This window comes from Podarcis gaigeae (genome assembly GCF_964106915.1).
Source record: "Podarcis gaigeae genome assembly, chromosome: 18".
Lineage (NCBI taxonomy): Eukaryota > Metazoa > Chordata > Lepidosauria > Squamata > Lacertidae > Podarcis > Podarcis gaigeae.
In genome coordinates, this window is record NC_139696.1 from 5767456 (window position 1) to 5783926 (window position 16471).

At 50.0% G+C, this 16471-nt stretch overlaps 1 protein-coding gene across 2 annotated transcripts; it reads right to left on the bottom strand.

Annotated features, from left to right (window-relative positions):
• Window positions 1-4491: 4491 nt before the first annotated feature.
• Window positions 4492-15500, bottom strand: CTXN1 (cortexin 1). Of its 2 annotated transcripts, XM_083720838.1 has the most exons (3): window positions 15126-15499; window positions 6763-6872; window positions 4492-5430 (listed from the first exon to the last, which is right to left on the bottom strand). In XM_083720838.1, exon 3 carries the CDS (start codon window positions 5336-5338, stop codon window positions 5018-5020), a length of 321 nt encoding a protein of 106 aa, XP_083576964.1. In that variant the 5' UTR covers window positions 5339-5430; window positions 6763-6872; window positions 15126-15499; the 3' UTR covers window positions 4492-5017. The 2 variants fall into 2 exon arrangements, with proteins under 2 accessions (XP_083576964.1, XP_083576965.1); XM_083720839.1 differs by lacking the exon at window positions 6763-6872 and having other exon boundaries at window positions 15126-15500.
• Between the last annotated feature and the right edge of the window lie 971 nt (window positions 15501-16471).

Consider the following 16471-nt stretch of genomic DNA (forward strand, 5'->3'; position numbering starts at 1 on the left):
TCTCCGCCAACCTCAGTCCGCCCCCAGCCAGCCTCAACTTGCCTGCCTCCTTGCTGCCAGTCTGGGCTTGGCTCCACCTCCCTTGGGCTCTGCCTCTTGCCTCTGGCGCCACCTACTGCTAGCCTCCCTCCCTGCGGCCACCTGCTTCAGAGCGGGGTTATTGAATTTGTAGTGGGAAACGTGGCTCCAAGAGGGGTCAGAAGACCCCCACACGCCACCCACAAGGCCTCTGCCCCCACCCCAAGCCCTTGACATGCTTGTGCCTGACACAGACCCCCTGGGTGGAGACCGACAGACTCAGGCGTTAACCGGAAGTGCCAAAGGGCACCATAATCTTATGCAGCTATATTTTTCATTTTTGGGGGGGGGGTTCCTCTTCCTCCTCCTCTTCTAGCAAGAATCTCCCTCTGATGCCTCAGGAACCTCAATGTGCCTCAGCGGAATAATGGGTAAAAATAACGGCTGCCATACGGTGACGGCAGGGGGCAAACAAATGCGAATTGATTCATTCACAAAATTCATTCACAAATTCATTCATTCACAAAATTCATTCACAAAATTCATTCATTCACAAAATTCATTCACAAAAGCCCCCTGCCATGTCAGTCTGCGTGGATTTGAGGGTCTGGGAGCAAGGTTGTGAAACACCTGCTTTAAGTTTTGCCATGGCAATACCGCAGCTGTTTTAATTCATTGCTGCGAAAACTGGACCTGAAACTGCGACCGTTCTCCAATTCGGAGTTCCAGGGGTGCTCTCTTGCTCAGGTTTTTCTTTTCCCCCTTTTGTGCGCGCCCTCTGACTGCTTGACACCTCTTCAATTGTCCCCTCTGACCTCCCTCCGTTAGGTCTCCTGAGGTCCACACAGGCCTAGGGATGTGGGGTAAGGGAAGAAATTCCAATTCCATTTGCATCTCAGCGAGCGCCAATACCGTGAACCGAAGCAGGGCCATCCTTTGAAATCCGCGCATCTTCGAATTTAGCAGCCGTTCTCCAGGCAAATCGTGCGTGCAAATATGCATGCGATTAGGCGGAAACAGCCAAAACAACAAACCAAACCCCACTTCACATTAAGCGGAAGCGCTTTCGAAAACTCAACGTTACTCAGAACGACAGGCAAAGCTAGGTGCGAGAAATTTGCACCGAAACGCTGGTGAGTTTTCACAAGGGGTCTTTAAAAAAGAAAGGAAGTTGCAAATGGCTGCAGAAATGTGGAGAACTGAATTTAAGATTGGGGGGGGAAGAGAGCGGGGAAGAGAAACTGACAGCTTCACCCACCCCTGTTGGAACTGAGCGAAGTTGGGGCATTACCAGAGCGGAGAATCCCCTAGGACAGCGGTTCTCAACCTGTGGGTCCCCAGATGTTGTTGGACTACAACTCCCCTCATCCCTGAGCTCTGGCCTTGCTAGCTAGGGGTGATGGGAGTTGTAGTTCAATGACATCTGGGGACCCACAGGTTGAGGAGGGATGTCCTAGGAGGAGGGGGCCGGTCCTGGTCCCATTCTGGATCCTTCCCATTCCTTCCCTCCCCTTGTTGTTGTTTAAAAAATATGGGTGTCAGGAAGTGGACTTGAGCTCCTTTAAAACTTGAAACCCCTGGACCTCCCCAGCTCAGTCCACAGCGGGCTTGGGGAGGCGCCCCAAGCCAGACTTCTCAACACGACATCCTCTCTCATAACCAATCTTTCCTGCCTCGTTTCGTCTTCCGTACTTGTTTTTGGGTTTTGCCAAATGGTGCTTTCCCCCCTCCCTCCGATTCTTATTAATATTATTATTATTATTATTGATGATGATGATGGTAATCCATTAGGCAAGGGGTGTGGTGTTTGTGTGTGCAGAGTTGTGGTCCTGATCTCCTCCGCACCACGACCATGACTTTCCTTCCGTGCACCGGCGGAGGGGGAGCAGGGGAGGGGTTGGCCGCACACGGCACTGAGACCGAGACCCGGCCGCATGGGGGGGGCCCGGCCTTTTCATTTTGTATCATGAGCGACGGCAGCAATAAAGTTATTTTGGGTTAAAGGTCTGTGGCACTCTCCTTGTTTCCCAAATGCTTGCACTTGCCATCTCTAAAATAGGCTCTTAAGACATGCTCTTGCTTAAAGTAAAGGGACCCCGGACCATTAGGTCCAGTCGTGTCTCTATTTTCCAGGGACAGTCTCAGATTTACAGAAGCCGTCCCGGTTTCTGATTTGACCCCAGAACATCCCATTATTCTCTATTTTCATCGGAGAAATGTTGGAGGAGATGGAATGCCTTGGGGGTACACGAATCAGCTAGCAACATTACTAACGGAGAAAAACAAATAGGTTCGCTGGGGTGGGGGTGGGGGGGAACTCAGGAAAATTAAGGATTGTCGTAGAAAAGCAACTTCTAGGCAACAGTCTAGGAGCAGAGGCGCCATTGCCAAATCGTGACCAATTTGCCTGAGTTCTAGATTCAGGTAAGTAGCCGTGTTGGTCTGACATGGTAAAGGTAAAGGGACCCCTGACCGTTAGGTCCAGTCGTGGCCGACTCTGGGGTTGCGGCGCTCATCTCACTTTACTGGCCGAGGGAGCCGGCGTACAGCTTCCAGGTCATGTGACCAGCAGGACTAAGCCACTTCTGGTGAACCAGAGCAGCGCACGGAAACGCCGTTTACCTTCCCGCCGGAGCGGTACCTTTTTATCTACTTGCACTTTGACGTGCTTTCGAACTGCTAGGTTGGCAGGAGCAGGGACCGAGCAACGGGAGCTCACCCCGTCATTGCGGGGATTCGAACCGCCGACCTTCTGATCGGCAAGTCCTAGGCTCTGTGGTTTAACCTACAGCGCCACTCATGTCCTTTGCATCACTATTAACACACACATATATATTTCAAAGTAGGATTATTCTGGTTACTGCAAGCTGGCAGTAGCATTCCACGTGCATCCACCTCTATTGTTTTCCTGTCATATTTGCCAATTTTTTAATGGGGGGGCAGAGAGACAGTGCACAAGAGCCCTTTCGAAACATTGCACGTATCCACAAGAGGGCAGGCGTGAAATATCTCAGCAACGGCTGGGTGTGCAGAGATCAAAGAGGAGGCGACAGGCAGTGTTAGCAACAAAAGGCAGCTTTATTTCGTGGTGAAAGAGGTGCTGGTACCCTTCTTGTAGAAATAGCTCCCTGTCTGCAACACACAGCACAGAAGAGGCCCAAACTCTGCCTCAAAGGTGAACTGTGGCCTGCACAATTCTTCCCAGAGCCCCTTGGGAAGGGGCGTTTGCAGGATACTAACCTCCCTCCCTTCCACAGCCCTGTCCCAGTTTTCTGCCACCGCCGGAGGAATCTACTCCCTAACCCTCCCTGCGACTCCTGTTCCTTCCCCGCCCTCCCCATTTAATTTTTATTGTGCTTCACCGTTTCTTAAACAAATGAACCTCAAATTTAATACCCATTTAAACGCTGACCTTCTTTCCATGGTGTTTCCAGTTCCCCCTTCCACGCTGCGTTGTACTTTCATCTATTCCACAATTCCTTCGTTACAATTATAATCGCATTTCTTCCGCTGCTTGTATTTTAAACCTGCCTGTGATTCCATTTAACATAGGATGTTAACAAGGGTCTCACTCTTCAGTATAAAATTCAGCGCTTGACCTCTTATTTTGCTATCACCTTTGCCATTTCCAATACAGCCATACGTCGGAAGCCGTTCCAGAACTCCGTTCAACTTCCAAAACATTCGGAAACCAAAGCGCCACAAATCCTCCATCATTTTGGACTCACAGCTGTCCATGGAGGCGCAGGTCAATTCTGTGTCCAGGGCAGCTGTCTCCCAGCTCCATCTGGTACGCAGGATGAGACCCTACTTCTCCGAAGACTGTCTGGCCAGAGTGGTGCATGCTCTGGTTATCTGTATTATTATTATTATGGAATAAAGGTAAAGGGACCCCTGACCATTAGGTCCAGTCGTGGCCGACTCTGGGGTTGCGGCGCTCATCTCGCTTTATTGGCTGAGGGAGCCGGCGTACAGCTTCCGGGTCATGTGGCCAGCAGGACTAAGCCGCTTCTGGCGAACCAGAGCAGCGCACGGAAACGCCGTTTACCTTCCCGCCGGAGCGGTACCTATTTATCTACTTTGAGGTGCTTTTGAATTGCTAGGTTGGCAGGAGCAGGGACCGAGCAACGGGAGCTCACCCCGTCACGGGGATTCGAACCACCGACCTTCTGATCAGCAAGTCCAAGGCTCTGTGGTTTAACCCACAGTGCCACCCGCATCCCTTACTATGCAATAGGAGATCCCTATTTCTATCAGAGAAATGTTAGAGGGTATGGATGTTGACAGCTTTGGTTTCCAACCCAAACCAATTAAGCCGCCTTCAATGCCCGTCCTCTCTTGAGACCTCAGAGCTCTCCTCCGCCCCTCGCTGTCGAAACATTCCTTCGCCGCCACCCCATGGCACTTCCCCACCCTTTGCCCACCCCAACCCACCCCCTACAGCTCCCTACCCCCCCCCCCACGACACAGGTCACAGCAAAGGTGGAACCTGCCTCTTCCCCCGTCTAGCGACACAGAAAACGGGCAAGGAGTTGGATCTGATCTGAGATTCTCAGCCTCTTTCCGGCGAAGTGGATTTCAAAGGAAATTCCGAACAGATTTTCACACACACACACCCAATTTGGTTCGGAGCACTATTCAGTTTGTCCCGAAACCGTGTGGTTTAGCATTTATTTCACCTGCGCTGAGAAGCTCGGTGGATGCCGTGTTTGAAACATAGCTGTCAACATTTCCCTTTTTTTTTAAGGGGAATTCCCTTATTCCGAATAGGATACCTTGCAAGAAAAGGGAAAAGTTGACAGCTATGGTTTGAAACGGGTACCTTCCCGTGGTTGCTTAAGACTTCACGAAACAGAAAAATCCCCCCCTCCGTCCCTGCCCATACCCAAATAAAAACCCCACCGCCCCCCTTGAAAACAGCGACTTCGCTTCCCCAGGAAACCCTGCTCCAGAAGATGCCAAGGTTTCCCCCCCTTTCGGACATCAGGCCTCGCCCGAGCTATACCAGGGCATAATCAAACTGCCCCCTCTCCAGCCCTTCCTTGTGGTCGGTCCAGGATGAAGCGGGCATCCGGCTATAAGGGTCCAGCAGGATGCGAAAGCAGCGGACCATCAGCATCACCAAGAACGCCAGCAGGAGGATGACGAAGGCAAAGACCGTCTTTTGTTCCGCGTCCATCCCGAAAGGGCTGGGGACGGGCTCCACTCGCCCCGGGGACAGGAGCTCATATTCCAGCGTCGAAGCGTTGTCCATCCCAGCAGCACGGTGAAAACTCCTCGCCAAGGGTTGTGTCAGGCAGCAAGCATCTTCCAGGATCATGTGTGGGTGTGATTTTTTAGGGGTGAAGGAAGTTCCCTTCCAGTGATCTACTCCATGACAATGTCGGGCTGCTGACCAAACACCCCAGTCGCCTGCGGAAATAAGAGGGTTGGTTGTTTTATTATTATTAAAGTGACAAACCTAGACAGCATCTTAAAAAGCCTTGCCAACAAAGGTCCGTACAGTGGTACCTCGGGTTACATACGCTTCAGGTTATATACTCTGCTAACCCAGAAATAGTGCGTCAGGTTAAGAACTTTGCTTCAGGATAAGAACAGAAATCAGCTTCCGGTGGTAAAGGGGTGCTTTACGTTAAGAACAGTTTCAGGTTAAGAACGGACCTCCGGAACGAATTAAGTACTTAACCTGAGGCACCACTGTATAGTTAAAGCTATGGTTTTCCCAGTAGTGATGTATGGAAGTGAGAGCTGGACCATAAAGAAGGCTGATCGCCGAAGAATGGATGCTTTTGAATTGTGGTGCTGGAGGAGACTCTTGAGAGTCCCATGGACTGCAAGAAGATCAAACCAATCCATTCTGAAGGAAATGAGCCCTTCGTGCTCACTGGAAGGACAGATCGTGAAGGGGACGACAGAGGATGAGATGGGGGGCCAGTGTTCTCGAAGCTATGAACATGAGTTTGACCCAACTGCGGGAGGCAGTAGAAGACAGGAGTGCCTGGCATGTTCTGGTCCAGGGGGTCACGAACAGTTGGACACGACTAAATGACTAAACAACAACAACAAAGTTTTTTTGGAAGGAGGGTCTTTCTACCGTATGTGGTGGTAAAAGCTTTCTGGGAAATGATATCTGATATCTTCAGATATCTGGTACTGGCAACTGAAGAAGTGTGCATGTACACAAAAGCTCATACCCATAACAAACGTAGATGGTCTCTAAGGTGCTACTGGAAGGAAGTTTGGAAATGTTAAAATGGTTGTAAAACTAATGAAATGTATAAACTTTAAATAAATATATATAAACTTTTTTTTAAGTGAAGTCGCAAGCAGGATTTGAAATCTGGGCAGCAGAGGAGAAATGTCCACAATTGTAAAATAGTATGAGATTTAGATTTATGCTACATAGTGCAGTGGGGGGGTGTAAATAAGGGTGGAAAACAAGGGGGCAGCTACCCCCCCCAATCAATCAATATCCATAAAAAAATCAATGCAAATCTGAGGTTCTTTCCCCCCCCCAAGCAAAAACCTGCTCCCCCTAACGAAATTCCTGGCTACACCCATGGTGGGAAGTCAAACCGTTAAGAGAAACATGTACAGGTATTAAAGTTGATTTGTTAAAATTTCTGAAAGGTAATAAAAAATCAATATAAAAAGAAAGGAGGAAAGGAGAGAGAGAGAGAGAGAGAGAGAGAGAGAGAGAGAGAGAGAGAGAGAGATATGAGGGGAGATTACATGCCCTCATACCTTCCAGTTAAGGTTCCAGAAGGCTGGCAACTCTAGAACCGGAGGAAAAATTACTACATCCAATCCCTTCTTCTCCAACATCAGTACAACATCGTTGTTAGGCTGAGAGGCTGCAAAAGAGACAATGAATGGGTTGTAAGACACCGTAACTGTGTCCCTGAAGGACCTAGTCATTTCGGTTGGAGGATGGATGGCGGCTAACAGATTGAGGTTGAATCCTGACAAGACAGAAGTGCTGTTTTGGGGACACACGGTGTGGGTGAGTGTGGAGGACTCCCTGGTCCTGAATGGGGCAACTGTGGCCCTGAAGGACCAGGTGTGCAGCCTGGGAGTCATTCTGGACTCACAGCTGTCCATGGAGGCACAGGTCAAATCTGTGTCCAGGGCAGCTCCATCTGGTACGCGGGATGAGACCCTACCTGCCTGCGGACTGTCTTGCCAGAGTGGTGCATGCTCTAGTTATCTCCCGCTTGGACTACTGCAATATGCTCTATGTGGGGCTACCTTTGAAGGTGACCCGGAAACTGCAACTAATCCAGAATGTGGCAGCCAGACTGGGGACTGGGAGCGGCCGCCGAGACCACATAACACCCGTCCTGAAAGACCTCCATTGGCTCCCAGTATGTTTCCGAGCACAATTCAAAGTGTTGGTGCTGACCTTAAAAGCCCTAAACGGCCCAGTAGACCTGAAGGAGGGTCTCCACCCCCATCGTCCAGCCCGGACATTGAGGTCCAGCTCCAAGGACCTTCTGGCGGTTCCCTCCCTGCAAAAAGTGAGGTTACTGGGAACCAGGCAGAGGGCCTTCTCGGTGGTGGCTCCCGTCCTGTGGAACGCCCTCCCATTAGATGTCAAGGAAATAAAGAACTATCTGACTTTTAGAAGACATCTGAAGGCAGTCCTGTTTAGGGAAGTTTTTATTGTTTGACGTTTTATCATGTTTTTAATATTCTGTTGGGAGCTGCCCAGAGTGTTAAGAAGCCCCCGATTTAAAGGCGAATTCTCCAACGGCTAATGAAAAGCATATATAATGCCTTTTTTCCCCAATCGCCCACTCAACACCTCCTTTCCTTAAATTATCATTTTGTATTTCATGGAATAAACAGTTCCTTTGCCAGCAAGAACTTCGACTTCATTTGGTTTGAAATACTCAATTTCATTCGCGTTTATTAAAAGTCCTGTTCCCTTAGTAACTTTAAAAAAAAAAAAAAATGATATTAATGACTGTATAAGACAGGGAGAGAGACAAAGAGAGACGGAGAGATGGAGATAAGGGAACACAATCAAAATGGGTTGCATGTGTTTCCAAAAGGAGCTTTTTGTCAGGGGAGAGGGAGAGGGATTGCTATAAGAAGCAGTTTTTATATAGAATAAATATTCATAAATGCACACATATTTAAATTTATGAACCATGTGTCTGAAATAGTATGGGAGAGCCATCCTGAAGCCATTTTGACTCTCCCAATGACCTCAAATATTCCTCTGCAGTAAGGGAGGCAAATGGGGAAAGCCTTCCCATGGTCTTTTTGCTTGCAAATCCTGTCTTAACGGCATATTTGTGTATGGATAAGGTTAGCCTGGTCTGAAGCTCAGCATCAAAAAAACGAAGATCATGGCCACTGGTCCCATCACCTCCTGGCAAATAGAAGGGGAGAAATGGAGGCAGTGAGAGATTTTACTTTCTTGGGCTCCATGATCACTGCAGATGGTGACAGCAGTCACAAAATTAAAAGACACCTGCTTCTTGGGAGAAAGGCGATGGCAAACCTAGACAGCATCTTAAAAAGCAGAGACATCACCTAGCCGACAAAGGTCCGTATAGTTAAAGCTATGGTTTTCCCAGTAGTGATGTATGGAAGAATGGATGCTTTTGAATTCTGGTGCTGGAGGAGACTCTTGAGAGTCCCGTGGACTGCAAGAAGATCAAACCTCTCCATTCTGAAGGAAATCAGCCCTGAGTGCTCACTGGAAGGACAGATCCTGAAGCTGAGGCTCCAAGACTTTGGCCCCCTCATGAGAAGAGAAGACTCCCTAGAAAAGACCCTGATGTTGGGAAAGATGGAGGGCACAAGGAGAAGGGGATGACAGAGGACGAGATGGTGGGACAGTGTTCTCGAAGCTACCAGCATGAGTTTGACCAAACTGCGGGAGGCAGTGGAAGACAGGAGTGCCTGGCGTGCTCTGGTCCAGGGGGTCACGAAGAGGCGGACACGACTAAACGACTAAACAACAACAAAGACAGTATGGAGCTAGATCAAAGAACAGCCTGACTCTGTTCAAGGCAACTTCTCATGCTCCTAACTCCATGTGAGCAGAATGGTTTCAAACCAGAGCCTTTCGATGTCTTACCTGGACCTTCTGCATGCAAAGCAAGCGTCCTTTTGCTCTGCTATCACCCTCCATGTCCCAACCCCACCAGAGTCAATCTTATCGGCATGCAAAGCTTAACATCCCCAAACCTCACCTTGATTTGCTGCCGTCCGTGCGAAAGAACCCTAAATCTTGCACGGGGAGAGTGAACGCTTTTCCTAAGCGTGCCCAGGGTGCAGGAGGGATGCTTGAAATCCAGAATTTAAGCCACCGCCTCCAGCTCAGATCACCCTCATGGCATCTCCTTATGAGAACAGAGTTTACCATCTCTAGCAACCTGCCGCCCCTCGCTGTAATCCTTCTGTTGCGTTAATCTATAATCCTGACCTTTGGAGATAGCCAGGGCTCCGGTTTATGGGATTAAGGTTTCGTTTGGGGGAAACACGGCAGCTGATTGAAAACACCCGCTGAGTCGGAAGAGAGATCCATCCTATCAGGGATAAGCTTCCCAAATGCCTCTCAGAGAATCGTGAAGTTGGGAGGGGGCACCACATTTTATTTATACCCCGCCCATCTGGCTGGGTTTCCCCAGCCACTCTGGGCGGCTCCCAACAGAATTTTCAAACCACAGTAAAACATCAAACATTAAAAACTTCCCTAATCAGGGCTGCCTTCAGGTGTCTTCTAAAAGTCAGATAGCTGTTTATTTCCTTGACATCTGATGGGAGGGCACCACCACCGAGAAGGCCCTCTGCCTGGTTCCCTGCAACCTCGCTTCTCGCAGGGAGGGAACTGCCCTAAACAGGGTTGCCTTCAGATGTCTTCTTAAGATACCTTTGAAGGTGACTCGGAAACAGCAACTAATCCAGAATGCGGCAGCTAGACTGGTGACTGGGAATGACCGCCGAGACCACATAACACCAGTCCTGAAAGACCTACATTGGCTCCCAGTATGTTTCCGAGCACAATTCAAAGCGTTGGTGCTGACCTTGAAAGGCCTAAACGGCCCAGTATCCCTGAAGGAGCGTCTCCATCCCCCAGCCCAGACACTGAGGTCCAGCTCCGAGGGCCTTCTGGTGGTTCCCTCCGTGCGAGAAGTGAGGTTACAGGGAACCCAGACAGAGGGCCTTCTCGGTGGTGGCGCCCAACCTGTGGAATGCCCTCCCATCAGATGTCAAGGAAATAAACAACTATCTGACATTTAGAAGACATCTGAAGGCAGCCCTGTTTAGGGCGTTTTTAATGTTTGATCTTTTATCGTGTTTTTAATGTTCTGTTGGGAGCTACCCAGAGTGGCTGGGGAAACCAAGTCAGATGGGCAGGGTATATATAAAATTATTATTATTATTATTATATCCAATTCAACCTCTTGCTTGGTACCTAGATACCTAGTCTCAGCTTGAAATATCTGGGGTGAAATATTGCACGCCCCTGTCCACAACCTGACAGCTCTTACCATTAGGGACTTTCTAATATTCAGCCGATCAGAAGGTCGGTGGTTCGAATCCCCACAATGACGGGGTGAGCTCCCGTTGCCCGGTCCCTGCTCCTGCCAACCTAGCAGTTCGAAAGCACACCAGTGCAAGTAGATAAATAGGTACCACTCCAGCGGGAAGGTAAACGGCGTTTCCGTGCGCTGCTCTGGTTCGCCAGAAGCGGCTTAGTCCTGCTGGCCACATGACCCGGAAGCTGTACGCCGGCTCCCTCAGCCAATAAAGCGAGATGAGCGCCGCAACCCCAGAGTCGTCCATGACTAGACCTAATAGTCAGGGGTCCCTTTACCTTTACTTTAATATTCAGCCAAAATCCCAAACACACCTGATTTTTCCACCCCTCATCACCCTGGCCACCCTCCTTTGGACTCACCCCGGACCTTCCATGTCTTCTTTAAAACGGGTCACCCAGAACTGGACATGAGAAACCAGAGTAAACTGCCTGGCCAGTGTAGAGGAGAAATATTATTTCTGAACACAGGGACCCTGTCTTTCTGTTGGCATTAGTTATTTTAGCAACCAAATTGCACTGTTGTCTCACAGGTCAGTTTATGCCCTATTAAGACAACCAAGTCCTTTTTCCTGTACTCGTGGGTTTGGGATATTTCATTTTATCCCCCTAATTGCAGGACGTTTTATCTCGCTCCGAAAAAGGGGAGTTAAATGCACGCAGACAGAGCAAGGCTACGGTTAACAACACTGTTTTGTGAAGGTGGTGAAGTTCTGAATTATCTATTTTTCTTCTGCCGCAGAACTGACACATTCCTCTTTTTTATTTTAAAAAACGCAAATTTTGGTACGGAGTCTTTTTTTCTATGCAGCATGTCCTCCGCTCTTTCCCCATATGAACGTTACTGACGTTCGCATATGAATCATTAGAAAGCCCCGTGCAAGACGGAATTGATCACTTTTCACACAGTGTGGGAGTTTGGTTTTTTGGCCGATCTTCGCGTGTGAACCAGGACTCAACAAGCACCATTTGGTGCAAAGGCTGTAGGTGACGAGGAGCAATTAAATAAATCGAAATGACTCTCCGCTCCGTGACAAGCCAAGATTTCAATGACACATGCAGATCAGATTATAAAAAAGCAGGCAGAATTGAAAGCACAAAAAGTAAATTTGATTCAGCCTGATGCCTGATTGTTTGGAAGATGGTGACCCATCTGGCAAGGGTCCCAAGTAACACAAATGGTAGTGGGAGCTACCTGACGTTTTCTGAACCGCTTCCTGAACTGGAAAAAAGATGAACACGGATTCGAGGGTTTAAGAGTAGGCAACAGGCACCCTCCTCCAAAGGGATGCAGGTGGCACTTTGGGTTAAACCACAGAGCCTAGGACTTGCCGATCAGAAGGTCGGCGGTTCGAATCCCCATGACAGGGTGAGCTCCCGTTGCTCGGTCCCTGCTCCTGCCAACCTAGCAGTTCGAAAGCACACCAGTGCAAGTAGATAAATAGGTACCACTCTGGCGGGAAGGTAAATGGCGTGTCCGTGCGCTGCTCTGGTTCGCCAGAAGTGGCTTAGTCATGCTGGCCATATGACCCGGAAGCTGTACACCGGCTCCCTCGGCCAGTAAAGCAAGATTAGCGTCGCAACCCCAGAATTGTCCGCGACTGGACCTAATGGTCAGGGGTCCCGTTACCTTTACCTTACCCTCCTCCAAGGACAAATATTCCTGTTGCCTCCGCTCAAAGGGGGTCTGAGCAATGTCTTCTTACCCTGCCAAATTACTCAACCCAGAAGAGGTGGCATCTTGTTCTGGTTCGGCTCAAGGCAGCTCAGGGGTTTCAGCACCACGGACAGCTCCAAGTGAGACGCTTGCTCCCACCAAGGTTAAGAGCAACGGAGGGGCCAGAACCTTCGCTCCGAACTCTGGACAAGTGGGCAGCCCCGCCCACCTGTCAATTACCCGGCACCATGGCGACATCAGGTGCTGCTGTGCTTTGAAGCCCCCCAAGGGCAGCAAGGGGCTGTTTGCAAAGGGGCCCTTTCTCTTGGAACCTTTCTGGGCATGCACAGGGAACACGCCGGCAACACAGAATTGAACCCTTCGCTTGTTAGTTGACTTGTGGAGGGTCCTAATTCGCTGGCCGCGGGGGTCTGCTTCCCTGACGTGTTCCCTGCAGGGAATGCACCCCAGCAGGATCGAACCGTGCCTTCCCATCAGCCAGTGATGTCGGCGGATGAACCGGTGGGCGTGCTTAGGGGGAAATGGCATTGCGGGGCAACATGGAACCCTTGGCAGGCCAAAATTGGCCCACAAACCAGAAGTCCCACACCCTTGGTTAAAAGCAAGTGGGGTGTGCTGGTCCCGAGGGTTAACCGTGAGGCGAGGTCCGAGTCCAGTTCGAGGTCGAGGGTGCAGTAGGGAGACAGTCCGTCAAAGCTGAAGCTGGGTCCAAGGCTGGGAGTCAGGTGAGGTCAGGAGTTCCGGCAGAGGAGCAGAACAGGGTGCAGGCAGGGACAGGCTACCAACAACGTTGCTCCCGCAACTTGGGACTGGGGCTGGCTGGCCGTTATCTCCTCTGAGGCATAGGGCGGCCCCGGTACACAGGTGACTCGCCTTTCCTGGCCTGGAGGTGAGCACTCCTCCTGCAGGAACTTAGTTCCTGTTGCCTCTCTGCCCTGAGCAGCTCAGGAGAGGCTGGAGGGTTAGTGGACCCAGAGGCAATCTCAGCTTCCTCTGACGGGGCTGAGAATGGAGCACCTGCAGGCAATGGGTCCTCCATCACCTCAGGAACCAGAGAAGACTCAGCTGGTGCCTGCACCTGAGGATCCAGCACAGGTGAGGACCCTTCAGGCTAAAGCCCCAGCCCCGGCTCAGCTGGTTCTGGAGGCGGGGAATCCTGTGCAGGCTGGGATTCCTCAGGTTCAATCTCCGAGTCCGAATCCCAGGCCATCACATGGAGTCTCTCTCCCCAGACTACCTCTCCTAGACCTTGGGGGTAGGGGAAATTAGTTTCTTAAAGGGCCAACTCTCTGGCCTGAAGACAGGCACTCTTTGCATGCTCAGCAGCATCCCACCTGGTTCTCTCTCTGTGCCACTGGACTGGCAATCAGGGGGACACAAATTTGAAGGACCTGGAAATATCATCCTGCGCCTTGGTTCTGCAGGAGGTGGTTCTGGGGGATCCCGTCTGCCAGCGTCAGGGCTCAGACCTGGGCCCTCAACAGTTTCAGCACCAAGGACAGCTCCAAGTGAGACGCTTGATCCTGCAAGCGATTTCCCCCGAAAAAAGCACTATTTTCAGGGCTGTGACCTCGCACAAAGCTCCTAAATGTGCGTTTTTGGGTGCTGTGCCCCAAAAAGCGCTATTTTATTTTTTTAGGGGAGACTACTTCAGAGCAACAAGTCATTCAGGGAGGCGACAAGCAACCTCCTGCTTTAGGAGTCCCAGAAACGGTTTTTTAATGGAAAACATTTCTTCCTTTCATTAATCGAGCCATTCTCTCATGCCCTGGCACGCATCTCAGGAAATTACTGTCATATACGGCTTGAATTGGACAGATCAGTCTGTTCCTGATCCAAGTCAATCTTGCAAGCGTCCGTAGCTTCACTCCGTCTCATTTCCAAATTAATAGTGTTTGTGTGTGTGTGTTTTCAACAACAAAAAGGACAGACAAGATTTATATTCAAATACATAGGTAAAGATAAAGGTACCCCTGCCCGTGCGGGCCAGTCGTGTCTGACTCTAGGGTTGTGCGCTCATCTCACTCTAGAGGCCGGGAGCCAGCGCTGTCCGGAGACACTTTCGGGTCACGTGGCCAGCGTGACGAAGCTGCTCTGGCGAGCCAGCACCAGCGCAGCACACGGAAACGCCGTTTACCTTCCCGCTAGTAAGCGGTCCCTATTTATCTACTTGCACTTAAGGGTGCTTTCGAACTGCTAGGTGGGCAGGAGCTGGGACCGAATGACGGGAGCTCACCCCGCCGCGGGGATTCGAACCGCCAACAATACGATCGGCAAGCCCTAGGCGCTGAGGTTTTACCCACAGCGCCACCTGCGTCCCAGTATTCAAATACATATTTCATCACAAAAAGTCAAATAAGCTACAGTCAAATCAGTCCTGCTCAGAGTAGACCCATTGAAGTTAATAGGCATGTCTAATTTGGCTTAATTCCTTTTAAAGGGTCTTATTAGCCAGCTGGATACAACCCCAGGCATTTAAAGACATATTTTGTGCGGTATCCCGCTAAATTAAACTCGGAGTACAGCCGCTTAAATTAGCGACCACACCAATTAATTTCAATTAGTCCTAATTAGTCCTACTCGTTTCAGTGGGTAGTCTTAACATCAGATACTGCCTCTATACATAAATGGTTGGAAATCTAAGTATTTCTAAGTATTTTTCATAAAATAAGCAAAATTGCACATTCTTTGTAGCAGAATTCAGAGAGGTGCAAAATCCCAAGAACGACGACGTTCCGATCCGCTTCTAGCCCAAGGGATGCCCATCACGTGGCTCCACTTAAAATACGGACCAAACTGGGTTCTCCTCCACCCGCCCCCCCCCCCTCTATTGCCCAAAACTTCTGGAGGGCGAGAAAAAAGTGTGGTACGTACCTGTTGGGCAAGGCAGTGACCGTCCATCAGCCTCGCTGCCCGCCGCATGTCATCTTGAGGATGAAGGAGGCACCGTTTTTCGCTGGAGAAGACCGTACGGAAGAAAACTGTCCTTCTCAGACACCCCCAGACGGTTCCTATGGAGACACAAACATCAATTGCAGAAGCAAAAAGGTGGCACTGGGAGAAGAAAACTCATCTTTGCAGAACTGGAGGGAGGGAAACAGTGGCTGCTGCGTCGCCCAGGGCTGAGTCGTGACTCTGGTGGGCAACACAGAAAGTCCGTGGACGAGAAAAGGAGAGGAGGGGGGTGGTGTGTCGCTTGTGGCAGCAGTGATGCTGAAGCCCATCTGTCGCTGCTCAAAAATTGGGAGTTTTTTATGGGGGAGGAGAGTTTCATCTGCCTTCTGCTGGAATGACGAAGCCCACGACTCAGTTAATCCAAATTAGTCAATTCGGGTTGGTTATCTTGTGGATTTCATAAGCTATAAATGACCATTATTTTATCAGCAGGTTGCATCCAGCAACCTCTTTCTGCTGTTCCTTAATTTTTTATTTTTTTCCTAAATAATAATAATAATAATAATTTATTATTTCTACCCCGCCCATCTGGCTGGGCTTCCCCAGCCACTCTGGGTGGCTTCCAAAAAAATATTAAAATACTATAATACATCAAACATTAAAAGCTTCCCTAAACAGGGCTGCCTTCAGATGTCTTCTAAAAGTCTGGTAGTTATTTTTCTCTTTGACATCTAATGGGAGCTCATTCCACACGGTGGGTGCCACTACCGAGAAGGCCCTCTGCCTGGTTCCCTGTAACTTGGCTTCTCACAGCGAGGGAACCGCCAGAAGGCCCTCGGAGCTGGACCTCAGTGTCCGGGTAGAACAGTGGGGGTGGAGATGCTCCTTCAGATATACAGGACCGAGGCCGTTTAGGGCTTTAAAGGTCAGCACCAACACTTTGAATTGTGCTCAGAAACGTACTGGGAGCCAACGCAGATCTCTCAGGACTGGTGTTATGTGGTCTCTGTGGCTGCTCCCAGTCACCAGTCTGGCTGCCACATTCTGGATTAGTTATAGTTTCCAGATCATCTTCAAAGGTAGCCCCACGTGGAGCGCATTGCAGTAGTCCAAGCGGGAGATAACCAGAGCATGCACCACTCTGGCGAGACAGTCCGCAGGCAGATAGGGTCTCAGCCTACATACCAGATGGAGCTGGTAAACAGCTGCCCTGGACACAGAATGGGCCTGCGCCTCCATGGACAGCTGTGAGTCCAAAATGACTCCCAGGCTGCGCTCCTGGTCCTTCAGGGGCACAGTTACCCCATTCAGGACCAGGGAATCCT

What these genes read in the sequence shown, in the direction of transcription:
- CTXN1 (XM_083720839.1), bottom strand. Translation starts at nt 5,338, where the DNA reads ATGATCCTGGAAGATGCTTGCTGCCTGACACAACCCTTGGCGAGGAGT.